Source organism: Mustela putorius, unplaced genomic scaffold (genome assembly GCF_011764305.1).
Source record: "Mustela putorius furo isolate JIRA1106 unplaced genomic scaffold, ASM1176430v1.1 tig00000281_pilon_pilon_pilon, whole genome shotgun sequence".
NCBI lineage: Eukaryota > Metazoa > Chordata > Mammalia > Carnivora > Mustelidae > Mustela > Mustela putorius.
Window position 1 is genome coordinate 27621041 of NW_025421343.1, and position 19635 is coordinate 27640675.

At 38.3% G+C, this 19635-nt stretch overlaps 1 protein-coding gene across 4 annotated transcripts in view; it reads right to left on the bottom strand.

Moving 5' to 3' along the window:
- HEATR5B (HEAT repeat containing 5B) overlaps positions 1-19635 on the bottom strand; it is a 105422-nt gene that overhangs the window by 19488 nt on the left and 66299 nt on the right. For all 4 annotated transcript variants that reach the window (XM_004765438.3, XM_045079255.1, XM_004765439.3 and 1 more), the window contains 6 exons: positions 19326-19507; positions 16739-16807; positions 9685-9864; positions 3143-3380; positions 1721-1975; positions 116-243 (listed from right to left, as the gene is read on the bottom strand). In XM_004765438.3, coding sequence (XP_004765495.1) covers positions 116-243; positions 1721-1975; positions 3143-3380; positions 9685-9864; positions 16739-16807; positions 19326-19507 — 1052 coding nt within the window. The remainder of the gene's footprint in view (positions 1-115; positions 244-1720; positions 1976-3142; positions 3381-9684; positions 9865-16738; positions 16808-19325; positions 19508-19635) is intronic.

Consider the following 19635-nt stretch of genomic DNA (forward strand, 5'->3'; position numbering starts at 1 on the left):
CAAAATCCTAAATATTTATCATATATTTTATTTCATACAGGAGAAAATTATCTTAAGACAAACAGGATGAAAACAAAGCGTATAATTTATTATCTGTTATAGAAATATACTGTACCTGATCTTCTGCAATATGGATTCGGGCATAAGGAGAATCGAGCAAGGTGTGTAAGGCCTGTAGACATGCTGTGACATGTTCAATGGGCTCCTCAGGTCTGGGGGAACAAAGGAACTGTATGCTCACACCTGCGACGTACATAATAAAAACACACGTTTGTCACTATAAAACACTTTGTTGCTCTGACATCAGATTTTTTTCTCTGTTCTTCCTCTATTCTTTTACAGATTACTGTAACACCTATTTAATGCTACCTTAAAGTAGAGTCAAATGCTTACCAAACGCAGCTGCCAAACTTTATAACACAGATTGTAGCTTTGCCATTAGGTTAATAATCAAGTTGAAGGTTGGGGGAGAGAGGCAGTTCCAAGGTCATGGAGTTGATTAAGAAGATACTCAATTTTTTATTTTTAGGAATTTAAAAAATAATACATTAAAAATAAACTTATGTAAATTATAAAATTACTTCTCATTAAATGGTTGTCAAACAATTTTCATGTCTACAAGGATTTTTTAGTGGCAAGCTACAGAGACAAAATGGATATCATGGATAACAATTATTCTTAATTTGCATAAGGGTAAGGTCATTATTTTATAAGCCTTTCATATTTTCATGTATGAGATCTACTGACAGGTTCTATAATTTCACCCTACCAACTGTGTTCTTCTTCCCTCCCCAAAATATAAAACTGCTTAAGAGCCTCATTAGAATCTATAATATATTAATGTTAAAAGAGCATCTATAAAGCAATTATAAATTGAGATTTATTCAAATTTGTTTTAACTTTGCATTTTATTATTTCCTCATAGACAATTTGTTAAGTGTCAAGTAAAAAGAAAATCTGCCATTGAAAAAAGAAAAATGTAGTTTTTTTCTTGAAAATTATTCACTATTGCTCTGTGAGTGAACACAGCAGCTAAAATTTTTAGAATAGTTTTTAATAATGAACTTTTTCTATTAAAAATTCAGTTAACAATTTAGAACACGTGCTTAAACAATCCTCTCCTTTTTATCCCTTCTCTGGACTGTGGTATATAAAACTTTTCTATAGCATTAAAACGGAAGATCTGAAGGAGCTCAGAGCACGCCACACCAAAATATGCCTCTTTGACATATTGATTACTTTCAGCTGAAGGTACTTGATGAACAGCAGATGCAGTAAGGGTTCTCTGACCCCTTTCCACCTAAAAACAAGTCAACATTTCTCGTGAGAAATGTGCCCTCTCCGTATCAGGAAGAGAAGACTGGGAGTCAATGTTGAAATAGACTTGCACAAACAAACCTACTAAAATTAATTTCCCCCATATATTTCCTAGTCCCTGTCCCACAATTTATTGCCCCCGGCCCAAACCCCTTTAGTCTGGTCACATCCCCACAATTTACTGTTCTTTGCGTCAAATGGCATATAAGTTTTTGGGCCTAATGGCTACTTTAGATTGGAAAATACTAAATCCATATGCTTTTCTCCTGTTAATCTGTCTTATGTCAATTTAATTCTTAGGCCAGCCATACAACCTAAAAGGATAGAAGGAAATTTTTTCTTCCCTACAGAAATGGAATTTCAGAAGTGACATATCTTGAAATATATCAATGTTCACACCTACCTAAAATCAGATGCATTCTGTCTTTGTTAATTTCTGGCAAAGATTTAGCACCAGGCATTGCTCCCGATGCCTGGTTTAAATTGACAGGTGTAGCACGTTTCTGTAAGCCAGGTATTGCTGCTGCTTCTGTAGACTCTGAACATGTAAATCCTGTGCTATTTAACCAAAGTGCCACCGCATGAAGAATCGGGGCCCACGAATTCCGGTAGTGAAGTCTAGCTGTATCAATGGTCTCAGGAGTATAAAATGCTCCACCTGTAAAAAAGGTCAATCGAAACCATTACTTTTATTGCAAGTGGTCAACCATTCATCAACGACTAACTTAAAAATCCTCATTACTTACTCTTAGTCCATTTGGGCTGCTATAACAAAATACCACTGACTGGGTGGCTTATCAAACAGCAGACATTTATTTCTCACAGTGCTGGAGGGGGTGGAAGTCTGAGATCAGGCTGCCTCCATGCTCAGGTAAGGGCCATGTCTCTGACTCATAGCTGTATTTTTACTTGGTGGAAGGGGCTAGGGGCTAGTGTAGGTGGGGTCTTTCCTCTAAGGGTACGAATCCCATTGCAGAGGGCTTCACCTCCTGACCTAAGTGCTTCCCAAAGGCCCTGCTTCTGACGCTAATCACAATACGGACACAAAATTCAGACCATAACATGTACTGAAGAGCAATCTGGCCAAAGGGATTCCCTTTATTACAAAGCCACCAAAAGTGAGTCTTTCCTGCAGCTGCAGAACTGGAGGGCCTCTGTGCCTTCCTCACCAGTGCTAGGGTTTCCAGCTTTTTCTCCGCAACTGCAGATGCCACTGGGGATCCTCCACCTTTCTCTAGCCGGTGGTCACAGGCTTCCTCTTCACTGTGGCCAGAGACTCCCAAAAACCCTGGTCACCTTCTCTTCCTGCCCCAGCCAGGGAACTCTGTCTCTTCTTTCTCCTTCCTCTGCCTTTCTTCCTTAACTCCTGTTTTCACTACCAAACTGAGGACTCCCCCATCCATCCTTGCATACATTGACCAGCCCAGCAATCAACTTCATCAGAGTTACGCATAATGACTTGTTACGCCTGGTTATTTAGAGTACTCTAGCTCATACAGTTATTACTGTGACAGTGAGAACTTTTTGCTTGGGTTAACAAATGAGCTTAATGCTGCATTTGAATCAGGGACAACACGCTCTCAGGGACAGAGTGCCACGTTTAAATCTACAGAAATTTAAAATGTCATCGCCACATCTTAAACTAGATTACTACATTATTAATAATTAATTAAATTTAAGGGGTTTTACTCTCTTTATAAATTCAAGGTGGGTAAGTTACACTATAATATTATTAATTATTATTGTTGCTAGCTTCCACCAACTACATTTTGTTTAATTACTACTCTAAAGTCCATAAAGGCAAAATTCTGAATGTAGTACTTACCATCGGGGGGCAGCTGACTAGCAAATTCAGCCGGCAGAGTCAAAAGTGCATAGTCTTTTAACGCTGCCAACCACAGGCGACTGAGTGTTGGCAGTTCGGGCTGCACAAGTGTTATTAAACTATCTGGTGGTAGTTCATCTATGGCACCATAATCATCATCATCATCATCAGTACTTTTCATTGCTCTTTTTGGCTTTGACTCTGCTTCCTTCTTAATATTCATAGCAACCACATACACCTAGTAAGATATTCAGGAGGAGAAAATAATAAGGCATAGTGTTAAGAAATGACTTAATCTAAGTTGCTATACAACTGAATTTTTGAAAATAATTGAGTTTAGACCCTGGAAAGTCTATAACTTCATGGTTTCCTGACAACCTCCAAAGAATAATTCCACCTGCTTTGGAGACAATCTTTTTTTATTGATCTGACTGCTGACTATTCCTCTCACAAAACATTCCTTTAGTAGAGTTCACTGAGATGTTTCTGGCTTCTCTTGTTATACTTTACAAAGCCCCCTTTTATGTGTGTTTTTTTCTTTTTTTGTCCTAGGGTATAACTTCCTGTTTACTGCCTCTACTTTCACAGACTTATTAGGCACAATCAGACAGCACATTCAAAGAAAAAGGCTGGAGGGGGATGGGAGAAGGGCCAGAGAAAGGATTTCCATAAATATCCTTCTAGCCTCTTAAGTGACACTTAGCAATCTGGCCTTTATAATAGAGTTGAACCACGCATATAATTTACTAGTCACATATATATTATCTGTATCCTTTCTCTCCACTTAGTAGACCAAAAAGATGTATAAATGCAACTTACTAAAACATAACTTTAAACATTTTTCTTTGTTGCAGTTATTTTTGATTTTTGTTTTTGTACCTATATTTAGGCTTTGGCAACTAGCATAGACTGAGCACAGAATATGAGGGAGAAGTAGGTGAAGGTTTTACTCTATAGGCAATGGGGAAGGGAAGAGGTCACTGCAGAATTTACAGATCAAAGATTATGTATTTTTCCTAAACTTTTAATTTTATTTTAAAATGATACCATAAAAAGTTTTGAAAATGAGTTTTTAAAATTACTCAAAATCCCAATTTCCAGGTTACTATATTTTATCTTTGTAAATTATAATTCTGTTATACAAAGAATTTTGTATTTAATTTTATCTACCTATGGAATGTCCATCTTCATAATCATTACTCTTAATGGCTGTAGGGGATAAGCCATAATACATCTAACAATCTCCCTACATTGAAATTTCATATTTACTTCTGTTTCTTGATTCAGCCTTGGGAATCTGAACAAGATATAATTTTCAAAGACAAAAGGTATATAATTCTTCACATTATAATGTTCCAAGTAAAGCTTTTTTTAAAAAAAAATTTTTTTTTAAAGATTTTATTTATTTATTTGACAGAGAGACATCACAAGTAGGGAAAGAGGCAGGCAGAGAGAGAGAGAGAGGAGGAAGCAGGCTCCCTGCTAAGCAGAGAGCCCGATGCGGGACTCCATCCCAGGACCCTGAGACCATGACCTGAGCCGAAGGCAGCGGCTCAAACCACTGAGCCACCCAGGCACCCCCAAGTAAAGCTTTTTGTAAACATTTCCTTCCTGTATTTTAGATATTCTTCCCTAGGATAAAGTCCCAGGAAGGGAATTATTGCATCAGGGACTACAGATATTTTTATGGCTCTGAATAGACACTGCCAAAACCTTTCTAAAAGGGTTCTATAATTTATATTGCTACTAGCAATACAGGAGAATATATTTTTTAGACTTATTTTTAATCAATGTTTGGCTTATCTTATTAGACACTACACAAGAAAAATAGAAAAATCAGAAGTGTAAATAACTTGAAGAAAATACCATGAGCATTCTAAACATGTTGTATATACATAGTCTTTTAAATAATACTGTGTTGTGAATAGCTTTTATTTTTTTAATTAAAAATTTGTTTAAAGATTTATTTATTTGTGAGAGAGAGAGACAGAGAGAGAAAGAGGGCATGCAGAAGTGAAGGGCAGAGCGAGAAGGAGAGAGAATCCCAAGCAGACTCCCCGCTGAGTGTGGAGCCCTGGGCTCAATCTCATGACCCTGAGATCACAACCTGAGTTGAAACCAAGAGTTGGATGCCCAGCCAACTGTACCACAGAGGCACCCCTGTGAATAACTTTTTTTTTTTAAGATTTTTATTTATTTATTTGACAGAAAAAGATAAGTAGGCAGAGAGGCAGGCAGAGAGATACGGGGGGAAGCAGGCTCCCCGTGGAGCAGGGAGCCCGATGCGGGGCCCAATCCCAGGACCCTGAGATCATGACCTGAGCGGAAGGAAGGCAGAGGCTTTAACCCACTGAGCCACCCAGGCGCCGCCCCCCCCGCCCCCGTGAATAACTTTTACCCAAATTCGTTAGTCACTTAATTCCACCATCTCTTAGGATCAAGACATACATTTAAGTTATTTCCATTTTTTCTGAGAAAAATAAACATTGTAATAAACACCACCATAGCAGAGTCTTTGTGTATATCCTTAATATTCCTTAGGATAAACTGGATTTAGTAAGTTTTTTGATATATCTCACTCTTTAGAAAAATTTTACTATCATTCTAAAAATGATGTTAATTTAGCTGGGAAATGTTTCTATATTTCTTCACCCTCCCCATATGTTTATGTGTAGCTTTGTTTCCTCTCTGTGAATCGTCAATTCATATTCTTTGCCCAAAATTTGCATTTTAGAATGATTATGCTGAGAATCTGTACAGGAAGATGTGCCAGTGGAGGCAGGGAAGACTAACAGTAGAAGAAAATTAGGACGCAACTGCACAGACCAGGTAACAGATGATGAGGATTCAAACTAAAGGCAGGGGCAGAAGAGAGGAAGTATTTTTTTTATAGATATGCAAAAGGTGTATGTAATCCATTGCTAAATTTTAAAAATAGTCACTATGTTGAATAAAATTCCATTTTTAAAAAAAGATATAGGTAGATACACACAGTTTAAGGCATATAAAGATTTACATGTGCACATATGCATAGTGATATACACCAAAATATTAATAGTTATCTCTGGATGATAAGAAGATTACAGAAGGGATAAGATTATAGATTTTTTTTAAATAATACCTCTTCTCTATATTTTGAATATGTGTAGTGAATTGGTATTTATATTATCAGAACAAAATTATATTATCTTCAAAAATAGTATTAACAAAGTCAAATACATAGGAATTAGATACCTACTAGATATAATACGAAGGGGACTGAAGAAGAAGCAGTTAATATTGATACTAGGCTCTGGCCTGAAGATAGAAGGTAGAACCAGTAGTTGGGATAAAGAAGATAAAAGAAGTCAGAGAAAGCACAGTATTTTTTTAAGACTTGTTGGGTGTGTGGTACTTAAGGGTCATCCAAGGGAAGATGTCTAGTAAACATCTGCAAATATGGGATTGGAATTTGGTCTGGGTGGAAAAGCAGAATTACAACCTTTAATACACAAGTTAAAGCAATAGGTTATGGGTATGGATAAAGTTGCCCATAAAGTACGAAGAGACGGGAAGGGGACAAGAAAAATAGCAGCACTGAAAGAGCGGGCAGGCGAAGAGGCCAGCGAGCGGTGTGGGGAAGGAACAATGAAAGGGAAAGAGGAGAAGCAAGAGAGGCGTGTCAAGGAGAACAAAGAGCTTCCAGAGGAGACGACATCCAATGCCGCAGAGAGGCCAAGGAACACGGACTGATGAGTGCACAGTGACACAGATAATTCTCTCATTTGTAACTTTAGCGAGAATGATTCCAATGGCGTGGTGATGACACAGGCAAACCAAAGGGACCTCATGAAAAACTGCTTTTTTGGGTCCTTTTCCTGCTTCTCTTCTTGCTGAGATCTACACCCCACCCTTAAGCATGCTGTCTATCCTCCTTGTAAAGATCAAGCACTTAATGACTTCTTCGGAGTCTCTCAGCACAACAGACAACACCTAAGGAATGACCAGGTGGGGCCATCACGTAAGTTTTCCAAGACCACTGACTCCAGACACCTTGACACCAAGACCCATAGTTCTAGCGCATAAGCGACTTACGCAGGACACCTGAGCACTCCTTGTCTGACGAGTTCCTGGATGCCTGAGAGGGCACATACACCAGACCAGCATCCTCAATAAAAATCCCAGGCCCCAAGCAAAGATGAGATTCACTCTCCTTTCCTTTTCAAGTCTGCCAGAAGCTTTGTCTGTATCTGCTGTCTCTACATCTTCAATAAGCTCTGCTCTCATTTCCTTTTGGCTTGCGTTTGACTTTGATCCTGCTCGAACCCAAGGACTCTGTTGGCTGGTCCTACAGGACCCCCTCTGGGTCCTCAGACCGGACCAGCCTGTAACAGTGAGAATGACCCCACATTGTGGGGGACTGAGAAGCAGGTGACCAAGAGTTGAGGTAGTGAAGATACTGAAACTCCATCGTGAACTGAAACATGAGAGGAGAGAGGGAAAGCAGTGAGGAGGACACACTTAGGTGGGGAGGAAGACAAGCAAGAAGAGTTAGCACATAGAGGGAGAAACTGAAGATACAGAAGTGGGCATGACTGATAGCACTGAGCTAGAAAGTCTCCCCTTCACACTCATATTTAACTAACATTAATTAACAGGTGAAAGCACAGTTCCCAACTCATGTAAATCTAAAGATTTCAAAGTAAAAATCTGAGGAGATGGAAAATGGAGATCTTCAGCTTTCTGAGTGAAAGAGTATAAGCAAAGACAGGTCTTCAGGAGAGAAATCTAGAATATGCTGGGCATCTGAAGAGCATGATGAAGGAAAGGCAGATAAACAGGTAAAAGAATTATGAAATGGCTTTCAAGGCTGAGGCATGAGGTGCACATCTTTAAATTATAGTACAAACTACCCTAAAAAAGAAAAAAGTGTCAACAAAAATGTGCATTATTAATTTAGTTATGTGAGACTCTGATCTAATATTTTATCTTATTTATTTCATTTTTTAAAGATTTGTATTTATCTATTTGAGAGAGAGAAACAGTAGAAGACAGCATGAGAGGGAGAAGGTCAGAGGAGAAGCAGACTCCCCGTGGAGCTGGGAGCCCAATGCAGGACTTGATCCTGGGACTCCAGGATCATAATCCAAGCTGAAGGCAGTTCCTTAACCAACTGAGCCACCCAGGCGCCCTGATCTATTTTTTGAAAGCAATAATCTATCTTCCATTCAGTGCCAGCTACAATGTCCTTTGATAAATATTGCCTTATAAGAAGATATTATTTGGGGGACGCCTGGGTGGCTCAGTTGGTTAAGCAGCTGCCTTCGGCTCAGGTCATGATCCCAGCGTCCTGGGATCGAGTCCCACATCGGGCTCCTTGCTCAGCAGGGAGCCTGCTTCTCCCTCTGCCTCTGCCTGCCATTCTGTCTGCCTGTGTTCGCTCTCTCCCCCTCTCTCTCTCTGATAAATAAATAAAATCTTTAAAAAAAAAAAAAAAAAAAGAAGATATTATTTGGGGGCATCTGGGTGGCTCAGTGGGTTAAGCCTCTGCCTCCAGCTCAGGTCATGATCTCAGGGTCCTGGGATCAAGCCCCACATCAGGCTCTCTGCTCAGCAGGGAGCCTGCTTCCCCCCTCTCTCTGCCTCCCTCTCTGCCTACTTGTGATCTCTCTCTCTCTGTCAAATAATAAATAATCTTTAAAAATAAAAAAAAAAGATGATGATATTATTTCCACATGATAATGAAAAAAAAAAAAAACCCAAAACCCAAAAACCCAAGGCTCTGAGAGATCAAACCATTTGACCAAAGTCAAGAAGACGGTAAATTATAGAGAGAGAACTTGTTTACGGCCTCTGAATCAGCATTTAATGCTTTTTATACTAAACTACACCAGTCTTCCTGGTAGGTGAGTCAAGCATATTAATGCAAGTCAGCAAAGAGCTAGATGACTGACAACCGATGTTATGATCATCAAAACTTGTGCTGCCTAATTTCCACATAACTAGTTAGGGGAGCCCTTTCTCAATATAGAAATTTTGAAAAAAACTGATTAAAAAAGACTTTTGGGACACCTGGTTGTCTCAGTCAGTTAAGCGTCTGCCTTCCGCTCAGATCATGATTGCAGGAGGGTTCTGGAATAGAGTCCTGCATCAGGCTCCTTCCTCAGCGGGGAACCCACATCCCCCTCTGCCTGCTGTTGTCCTCCTCATGTGCTTGCTCTCTTTATCTGACAAACAAATAAATAAAATCTTTTTTTTTAAAAAATAAACAAACATAACTTTCAAAGGGTTGAAAAGAGTTCTTTGAGACATAAATATACATATTTCCGTGAGATGGAGCAAATAACAGATTTCCAAAAAGCATTTTATACCAAAGGTCACTTTAAAAAGCAAAATATCAAAATTTTTTCACCTACAGGACTAGGGGAACATTTTCTCATGGATGGAGAAATTGTTCAAAAACAATAGGCTGTCTGATGATTCACAGACCTGTACCCTGGGGCAAATAATACACTTTATGTTAATAAACAACAACAACAACAAAAACAATAGGCTGTGGTTACCTCTGCCCAAGCTTTGAGAACAGCCAGTTTTTCCATGGTTGTGGCACTCTCTCGGTACAGCTGGCTCGAAGATCCTTTTCCAGCCTGCACTTTGTCCAGAGAAGAGACAAGTAGATTGTGCACTCGACGGAGGTCATTGAGATCACTGACAACTCCACTTCCAATCCATGTACTACACACCTAGCCAAAGAAAGAAATTTTAAATTCTCTATAAAAAACTAATATTTAACTATAAGAGTATGAAGTAAATATGATTTTCCCCGCCTTGGGGGAAGAAACAAAATATCAATGAAGAAAACAAACAAAGAAAACCCAAATGCTGTGCTTCAACTTTATTTTATTTATTTATTTATTTTTTAGATTTTATTTATTTATTTGACAGGCAGAGATCACAAGTAGGCAGAGAGGCAGGCAGCGAGAGAGGGGGATGCAGGCTCCCTGCTGAGCAGAGAGTCCAATGAGGGGCTCGATCCCAGGACCCTAGACCATGACCTGAGCTGAAAGCAGAGGCTTTAACCCACTGAGCCACCCAGGCACCCCAACTTTATTTTTTAATAACAAATCAACAACAAGGATGGAATTTATTATATCCTACATGGAAAACTAACAGTATTTACTTAAGTATTTCCATTGACTAATGTGACAAAAATTTTAATAGAAAATAAGTTTCTTCTTGAATCACCTCAGTTGTGAATAATTCTTCAACATTTCTGCCTACCACAGGCAAAGGATTATTCTGGGCGCTATGGAAGAGGTTAAAAAATAAATAAATAAAGGAGAAAAATCTAGTCCTTGTCCTCAAGAAAAAAAAAAAACAGATTGAATAAACATTTTAGGGCTGTAATACTACAATTCAAAAACAGAGAAGGGAGAGATTACTTCTGGCAGAAGAAATGGGAATGCTTAAATTATCAGGAAGGTCTGTGTGCATAAATACAGAGGAGTTACATGGGAGAAGATATGAGATTAGCAAAGTTAACTGGGATTATGGTACAATTTAAATTCCATGTAAACTGAATTCAGACTTTTTGTTCTATGGGCAGTTTCCAAGGCTTCTGAACAGGGAGATTACAATTGGAATTGTGCCTGGGGTGCCTGGGTGGCTCAGCTGGTTAAGCGTCCAACTCTTGATTTTGGCTTAGGTCATGATCTTGCCGTCATGGGATCAAGCCCCATGTCAGGCGCTGAGCTCAGCACAGAGTCTTCTTGGGACTTTCTTTCTCCTTCTCCCCCTGCCGCTCCAACACCCCTAAATAAATAAATAAATAAATAAATAAATAAATAAAATCTTAAAAAACAAAAACTGTACTTTAGGAAGATTGTTCCAGTATTTATGCCAGGAAAGAACATGCTTAGATGGTAAGCAATGAGTTTAGTTACGTGACTATGACAGTATTATGGGACAGAAATGACAGAGATCACGCTGGGAATGGGATGAAAAGGGAGAGTCCCCAGAGAAAGACTTAGAGGCAGAAATCACAGTATTTGGAAACCAATTAAATATTTTTAGGGGAGAGGCCAGAGACTTGAAATATTGTGAGGAAATCAAAGAAGGCTGTTGTAAATAATGCTGCAATAAACCTGAGTTGCATACATCCCTTTTTTTATTGTTTTGTTTTGCTTTTTTCATTGTTTTCTTCAGGTCTTTTTTTTTTTTTTTTTAAACACATAATGTATTATTTGCTTCAGGGGCACAGGTCTGTGAATCATCAGTTTTACACAATTCATAGCACCCACATACCCTCCCCAATGTCCATAACCCAGCCACTCTATCCCTCCCTCCCTACCCCTGGCAGCCCTCAGTTTGATTCCTGAGATTAAGAATCCCTTATGGTTTATCTCCCTCCCCAGTCCCATCTTGTTTCATTTTTCTCTCTCTTCCCCCAAGAACTCCCATCCTGCCTCTCAAATTCCTCATATCAGAGAGATCATATGATTGCCTTTCTCTGATTGACTTATTTCACTTAGCATAATACCCTCTAGTTCCATGTCGTTGCAAATGGCAAGACTTCGTTTCTTTTGATGGCTGCAAAGTATTCCATTGTAAATATATACCAGATCTTCTTTATCCATTCATCTGTTGGTAGACATCTAGGTTCTTTCCATAGTTTGGCTATTGTGGACATTGCTGCTATAAACATTCGGGTGCATGTGCCCCTTCGGATCACTACAATTGTATCTTTAGGGTAAATATCCAGTAGTGTGATTGCTGGGTCATAGAGCAGCTCTATTTTCACCTTTTTGAGGAACCTCCATACTGTTTTCCAGAGTGGCTACACCAGCTTGCATTCCACCAACAGTGTAGGTATGTTCCCGTTTCTCTGCATCTTCACCAACACCTGCTGTTTCCTGACTGGTTAATTTTGGCCATTCTGACTGGTGTGAGGTGGTATCTTTGTGGTTTTTGATTTGTATTTCCCTGATGCTGAGTGATGTTGAGCACTTTCTCGTGTGTCTTTGGCCATCTGGATGTCTTCTTTGCAGAAATGACTGTTCATGTCCTCTGCCCATTTCTTGATTGGATTATTTGTTCCTTGGGTGTTGAGTTTGATAAGTTCTTTTTTTTTTTTTAAATATTTTTGTTTATTTGACAGAGAGAGATCACAAGTAGGCAGAGAGGAAGACAGAGAGAGAGGGAATCAGGCTCCTGGCTGAGCAGAGAGCCTGATGGTAGGCCTTGATTCCAGGATCCTGAGGTCATAACCTGAGCCAAAGGCAGAAGCTTAACCCACTGAGCCACCTAGGTGCCCGTGTTTGATAAGTCCTTTATAGATTTTAGATACTAGCCCTTTATCTGATATGACATTTGCAAGTATCTTCTCCACTTCTGTCAGTTGTCTTTGGTTTTGTTGACTATTTCCTTTGCTGTGCAAAAGATATTGATCTTGATGAAATCCTAATAGTTCATTTTTGCCCTTGCTTCTCTTGCCTTCGGCAATGTTTCTAAGAAGTTGCTGCAGCTGAGGTCGAAGAGGTTGCTGCCTGCGTTCTCCTCAAGGATTTTGATGGATTCTTGTCTCACATTGAGGTCTTTCATCCATTTGGAGTCTATTTTTGTGTGTGGTGTAAGGAAATGGTCCAGTTTCATTTTTCTGCATGTGGTTGTCCAATTTTCCCAACACCATTTGTTGAAGAGACTGTCATTCTTCCATTGGACATTATTTCCTGCTCTGTCAAAGATTAGTTAACTATAAAGTTGAGAGTCTATTTCTGGGCTCTCTATTCTGTTCCATTGATCTATATTTCTGTTTTTGTGCCAGTACCATACTGTCTTGATGATACAGCTTTGTCATAGAGCCTGAAGTCTGGAATTGTGATGCTGTAAACTTTGCTTTTCTTTTTCAACATTCCTCTGGCTATTCAGGGTCTTCTCTGGTGTCCATATAAATTTTAGGATTATTTGTTCCATTTCTTTGAAAAAAGTTGATTGTACTTTGATAGGAATTGTATTAAACATGTAGATAACTCTACGTAGCATAGACATTTTCAGAATATTTGCATCTGTTTGATTTAGTATTTTTGTATACTTTGGGTAAATACCTATTGTGTGATTACTAGATCATAGAGTAGTTCTATTTTTACTTTCTTTTTTTAAAAAAATACCCAAATTATGGAGGCAACCTAAGTGTCCATCAATAGATAAATGTGTAAAGATATATATGTGTGCATATGTATATGTGTGTGTACACATTTGCAAAATGGAATGTTACTCAGCCATGAAAAGGAACGAAATCTTGCCATTTGCAATGACATGGATAAAGCTAGAGAGTATAATGCTAAGTGAAATAAGCCAGCCAGAGACTAAGACAAATACCATATACTTTCACTCACATGTAGAATTTAAATAGCAAAACTGAACAAACGTTAATAAAAAAGCGCCTAGGGGGACGCCTGGGTGGCTCAGTTGGTTAAGCAGCTGCCTTCGGCTCAGGTCATGATCCCAGCGTCCTGGGATCGAGTCCCACATCGGGCTCCTTGCTCAGCGGGGAGCCTGCTTCTCCCTCTGCCTCTGCCTGCCATTCTGTCTGCTTGTGCTCGCTCTCTCCCCTTCTCTCTCTCTGATAAATAAATAAAATCTTAAAAAAAAAAAAAAAAAAGCGCCTAGGTGGCTCAGTGGGTTAAAGCCTCTGCCTCCGGCTCAGGTCATAATCCCAGGGTCCTAGGATCGAGCCCCGCATCTAGCTCTCTGCTCAGCAGGGAGCCTGCTTCCCCCTCTCTCTCTGCCTGCCTCTCTGTCTACCTGTGATCTCTGTCTGTCAAATAAATGAATAAAATCTTTAGGAAAAAAAAAAGAAAGAAAGAGACAAATCAAGAAACAGACTATGAACTATAGAGAACTGTTGGTTACCAGAGGGGAGGGGAGCTAGGTGAAGAGGATGAAGAGCACACTTATTGTGATGAACAACGAGTAATGCATAGAACTGCTGAATCCCTATATTGTACACCCAAAATTAATATAACTGAACTGGAATTAAAATTTTCAAAAACAATGACTAGGGAGACCTGGGAACTCTCCACAAACAGGTAATAACTAAAGCAATGTTACTAGGTAATTTCTTCAAGGACCAGGTAACTTTGTTCAAGGACTGAGTTATAAGAAAAAAAAAAAAAAAGGTATAAGACCAGAACACAAGGAAGATAGTTACAAGGGACAAGCAGAATAAGAACCAACAATGAAAGAAATTGAAAAGAAAATGCCAGAAGAGCAAAAGGAAAACCAGGCCAGGGCAGTGACACTGGAGCCAAAGGAAGAATGTTGAGGAAAAAGGTGTAGTCTGGCGGTGCGAGCTTGCTTCCACAATCACAAGTTCTCACTTTAAAGAACCTGAAACTTGGTGCGTCTGGCTGGCTCAGTCAGTAGAGAATGCAACTCTTAGTCTTGGGGTTGTGAGCTCAAGCCCCATGACGGGTGTGGAGATTACTTGAAAATAAAATCTTTAAAAAGATAAAGAGTATGAAACTAGAAACTGCAGGTTCTGCATTATAAATTTGGTTTATGAAAAAAGATAAAGCAGCACTGAATCAGCAAAGTCATACTCAGAGAAAAGACCTGGACTTGCATCAAGAGTGTTACGTGAAGGGGTGCCTGGGTGGCTCAGTGGGTTAAGCCGCTGCCTTCGGCTCAGGTCATGATCTCGGGGTCCTGGGATCGAGTCCCACATTGGGTTCTCTGCTCAGCAGGGAGCCTGCTTCCCTCTCTCTCTCTCTGCCTGCCTCTCTGCCTCTCTGTCTACTTGTGATCTCTCTCTGTGAAATAAATAAATAAAATCTTTTTTTTTTAAAAAAAAAAAGAGTGTTACATGAATGTACGCTTAACCAATTTAACCTGAAATATGATATTTAAAATATATATTATGGTTATGATTCCTAAGCTGATTTAAAGTATTTTTCTTTTATTAAAGCACTGATTCCTGTCTCCAGTTGTGTTGCACTTCAGAGTCTTCCTCTAATATTTCAAAATTACTCTGATTCAGCTTCAGGTTTAACACGACATCTATTCTAGCAAACAAGGTGGGCTGCAATGTTTCATGATCTGTCCAAAGCCAACTCCTCATTTTCCTTTAAGAAAAAGGAACTTGCAACCTACTGTTCCATCTGTTTCAAAACTAGTTTTCCTCCCAGAAACAGGACAGGAGGTCAAAAACTTAAGCCTTCCAGCAGAAAAGAAGAAAATCTTATAATTTAAAAAAAAAAAAAGCTAGAGCTACATAAAGAATAAGAAGTTGAAGGCAAATTCAGTAACAGGACTTTTTCATACTACTCATCCACAAGATGAAATCTGGATAGCTTTTGCTTTTCTATGAACAGCTTTATAAGTTTTTTCTGCTTAAATACTATGCTCTGAAACATCATCACAAGACATTTATTTATACAGGACTATGATTTCTGATTGTCTGTGCATCAGTATCTCATTACCAAATGGTCTGCTCTAACTCTGAGATTTGTATCATGATCCACAGAATTCTTTCTTAAACAAGACTCCCTCTTTTCTTTCTGGTCTGCTGTTTGTAAGAGGAGTTGATTTCTCTGAAGGCCATCATTAGGACCATAGACTTCAGAGAAATAAATCTTAACAACGGGGGACACCCAAGTGGCTCAGTCAGTTAAGCACCTGACTCTTGATCTCGGCTCAGCTCATGATCTCAGGGTTGTGAGACTGAGCCCCGTGTTAGGTCCTTGCTGAGTGTGGAACCTGCTCAAGATTCTCTCCCTCTCCCAATGCCCCTATCCCATCACCCCCTATTAAAAAGAAAAAGAAAAGAAAAGAAAAGAAAAATCTTAACAATGGCAGGAAGAGGCAAATCCATTCAGCCAGAGAGAGAACAAAGTAAGAACTTCCCGCTTATCATTGCAAATAGCAGAACATTCTCTGTCTAGAGGCCACACGTAGCTTGATTATGGATTCTAAGCAATAATGATGGACCACAGCCCGGTACTCCAGAAAACTGGGAAATAGAAAGTTGCTTCTCTTCTATCCTTAGGAAAGCAGATAAAGAATCCGGTTTCCTGAAAGATGAGAGCTTACTGCATGAGTCCATTTTCAGAATGAGGCATGAAAAAGAGGAACTTATTAAAAGTGTAGGAACATTTTGTGACTTTTTAAAAATATAATCATGTGAGAATAATCCTCTGGGATTAATTTTGCAATGAAATTTCCATATTGTGAAATTCTCCAGAAACTTGGAAATTTTCACAAACTGTGATAAAAAAAAAATCCTTTATTACCCAACCATCATTTATATGCATTCTTTAATTATTTTATAATCATATTTTTATTTTTAGTCCCTCTTATGGTTTTTATACTATTATTCACTTCTGGCTGATGAAAGACCTATGTATCCCAAAGTCATTTCCTCAGCTATGACAAAAAAACGGGATGCAATTAACAGTTACTACGTCATCATTTGATACAGAATAGAAGAAGGAACTGTCACTGTTGTATTTCCAAGATAGAAATAAATATTTACCTTTTCTCTCTTTCTTGGGAGTGAAATTCTAAGGTATCTTTTAATTTAAAGAAGGTAACTATAGAAAACTCTATTTTTCTTCTTACCTGGCAAGCTTTTGCTATTATGTCTGATGGGGTATCTTGTGAAAAGGCTGGTCTTAGAGCAGCTCCCACCTAAGAAAATGAATATGAGCATTTTATTTTTAAAGATAAGTAGTAAATATAAAGCCTCTTGTGTCTCTGGAGATGAAAACACATCTTTTGATTTTCCTTTTAATCACGTATCCCTTTATCTCTCTTTTCAGTTACAATAAACTCAAACATACCATTTTTCTTTTGCTTCCCAGGAGGTTATAATCATTATCAAATCTATATGAATGCTATACCAAAACAGGAAATTAATCTTCTTTTTTTTTGTTTTTGTTTAATAGTAAACAGGATTTTCTGACAAAGTCACATGTTCCTGGACATAACAGAAAACTGCTACCCTTTTAAAAAAAATTCCGTCTATATTTTCCTGAATATATTTCTAACAGTATTTACCTCATGAGTGAATCTCATATAACTGGATCAATTCCTTTAATAACTATTACTAAAAATTCACAGTCACTGAAAGATCTCAGAGACCATTTCACCTTAAACACACACACACACACACAGGACATCGGGTGAAGGAAAAGGAGAAGTGAGTTGGGGAAATCAGAGGGGGAGACAAGCCATTAGAGACTGTGGACTCTGAGAAAAAAAACTGAGGGTTTTGGAGGGGAGGAGGGTGGGGCGTTGGGAGGGCCTGGTGGTGGGTATTAAGGAGGGCCCGTATTGCATGGAGCACTGGGTGTGGTGCATAAACAATGAATCTTGGAACACTGAAAAAATAAAATAAAATTAAAAAAAAAAAAAAAACTTTAAAAGAAGGATGCTTGGGGTGGTGCCTAGGTGGCTCAGTTGCTTAAGCATCTGCCTTCAGCTCAGGTCATGATCTCAGGGTCCTGGGACTGAGAGCATCAGGCTCCCTGCTCAGCAGGGAGACTGCTTCTCCCTCTCCTTCTCCCGGCTACACCCCTGCTTGTGTGCTCTCTCTCTCTCTGTCAAATAAATAAGTAAAATCTTAAATTTTTTTTTTTAAAGTATACTCAAGGAATATTAGTTTATGTACCACTGTCATAGTATTAAGTGAAGGAATGTGAGCTTTAGTTTTAATAAGCCAACCCAGTCACAGATTCTTAAATATATCAGATTTAATATGAATGAACTGAATAAGGAGTTAGATATAGTCAACTCCTACTCTGAGACTTCTCTCTTTGCACAAGAGAGTCAGTCACTGAGATATATCAATAGCAGTTTAGAAATGAATCAAGTGTTCGTCTCCATGACTAAAAACACATGGCGGCTAATTGCAGTATTGGCAGTATAGTCATCAACTAATCACACAGCTGGTGCTGGACCCTGTACTGAAGAAGAAAGAGAATATACTATAAAAGAGATCACTGGGTTGACTGATAAAACTGGAATATGACAGACTATATAGAAGTAATACATCAATGCTGAATTTCCTGAAGTTGGTAACTGCCCTGTGGTTATATGAGACATGTCCTTTTTCTTTGGAAATACAGACTGTAATATTCAAGGGTAAAGCTACAGATTTAAATAATTATTCTTTCAATTTTTCTGAAGTAAAGAACTATTCCTAAATAAAAAGTCAAAACAAAACAACAAACCTTCATTCTTACAGGTTGGGTATTTAGGAGTAAATAATTGTATATGGGTGTTCCTTAGGCAGCTGGGCTAGAAGCTATAACTTCCTCACCTGTACTTATGATGGAAAAACAATGGAGCATACACTATTCACCCTTTTTAATTTTGTGTATGCTTGAGTATAGCTTTTAGATGAGGTGTTGTGTATCTGAAACTAAGGTTCTGGTATAACTACAGTAAAAAAAAATATATATATATAAATATATGTATGATATTTATATTAAAATATATTATATATAACATTTATATATAATATACATTATACATATATGTTATGTATGTATAATATATATTTTATATATATATAGAATATATAATACACACACATATGTATCTTCTTTCCTTGCTAACTTAAGTTTGTCTTCACATAACCCATCATTATGAGGATTAAATCTATTGTGCCTCAGTTCAAGAACACAAATAAAGTTATAAATTTCAGGGGAAACAAGTATCTCTGTTCAGAATAAAATAAAATATTTTTTGAAGGTAAGTAATTCTTTCAGTAGTATTTTTAACTGCTGTTATTAGAAGTTATCCTTCAGCATTACAAAGCTGTCCTTTGTATTTTTAAAAATGCTTATCAAGTCTTAACATATAAAAGTAATGTCAGCAAATCCACAACACGCTTTGAATGTCCTTTTATCTTTTAAATGGCATGGCTAAACATCTAAACACAAGACTGAAAAGCTAGGCTGCGATTCTATTTTGGTTTTATCACCAATACACTATCAGAACTCGAAAATAGTGACAAGTTTTATACTACTGTTTCTTCAACTGTGGGATTCAACTATGTTACAGACGATGGGAATAAAGATATGCAGCTGAAGTTCCAAATACATTTCTCCAGGGAATCTTCACTCCCTTAAAGGAACAATTTTAAGTTTTAAATAAACAGAGTATCTCTTAAAACAAAGCAAAATAAAACAGAGTATCTCACGTTAGCTTGATATTGCTCCAGAATCACATGGCCTGGAAATTCTGGCTCAGGCACAGATGCAAACTTCTTGATAATGTCCTCAAGTGCTTGGAGCCCAGCCATCCGCAGCTGGTTACTATGATCGGTTGCAGCCATGAATGCCATGCGAATCAGGTCAGAGAGATGAAGTACCAACAGGTCATCTAAAAATAGAAATAGAAGGCAAAAAGGAAAACTCCAAAAATAAGTATTACAACACAAAAATATGAAATGAAATAAACTTCTTTAAAAAAGCACTTGTGTTTGGGATGCTTGGGTGGCTGAGTCAGTT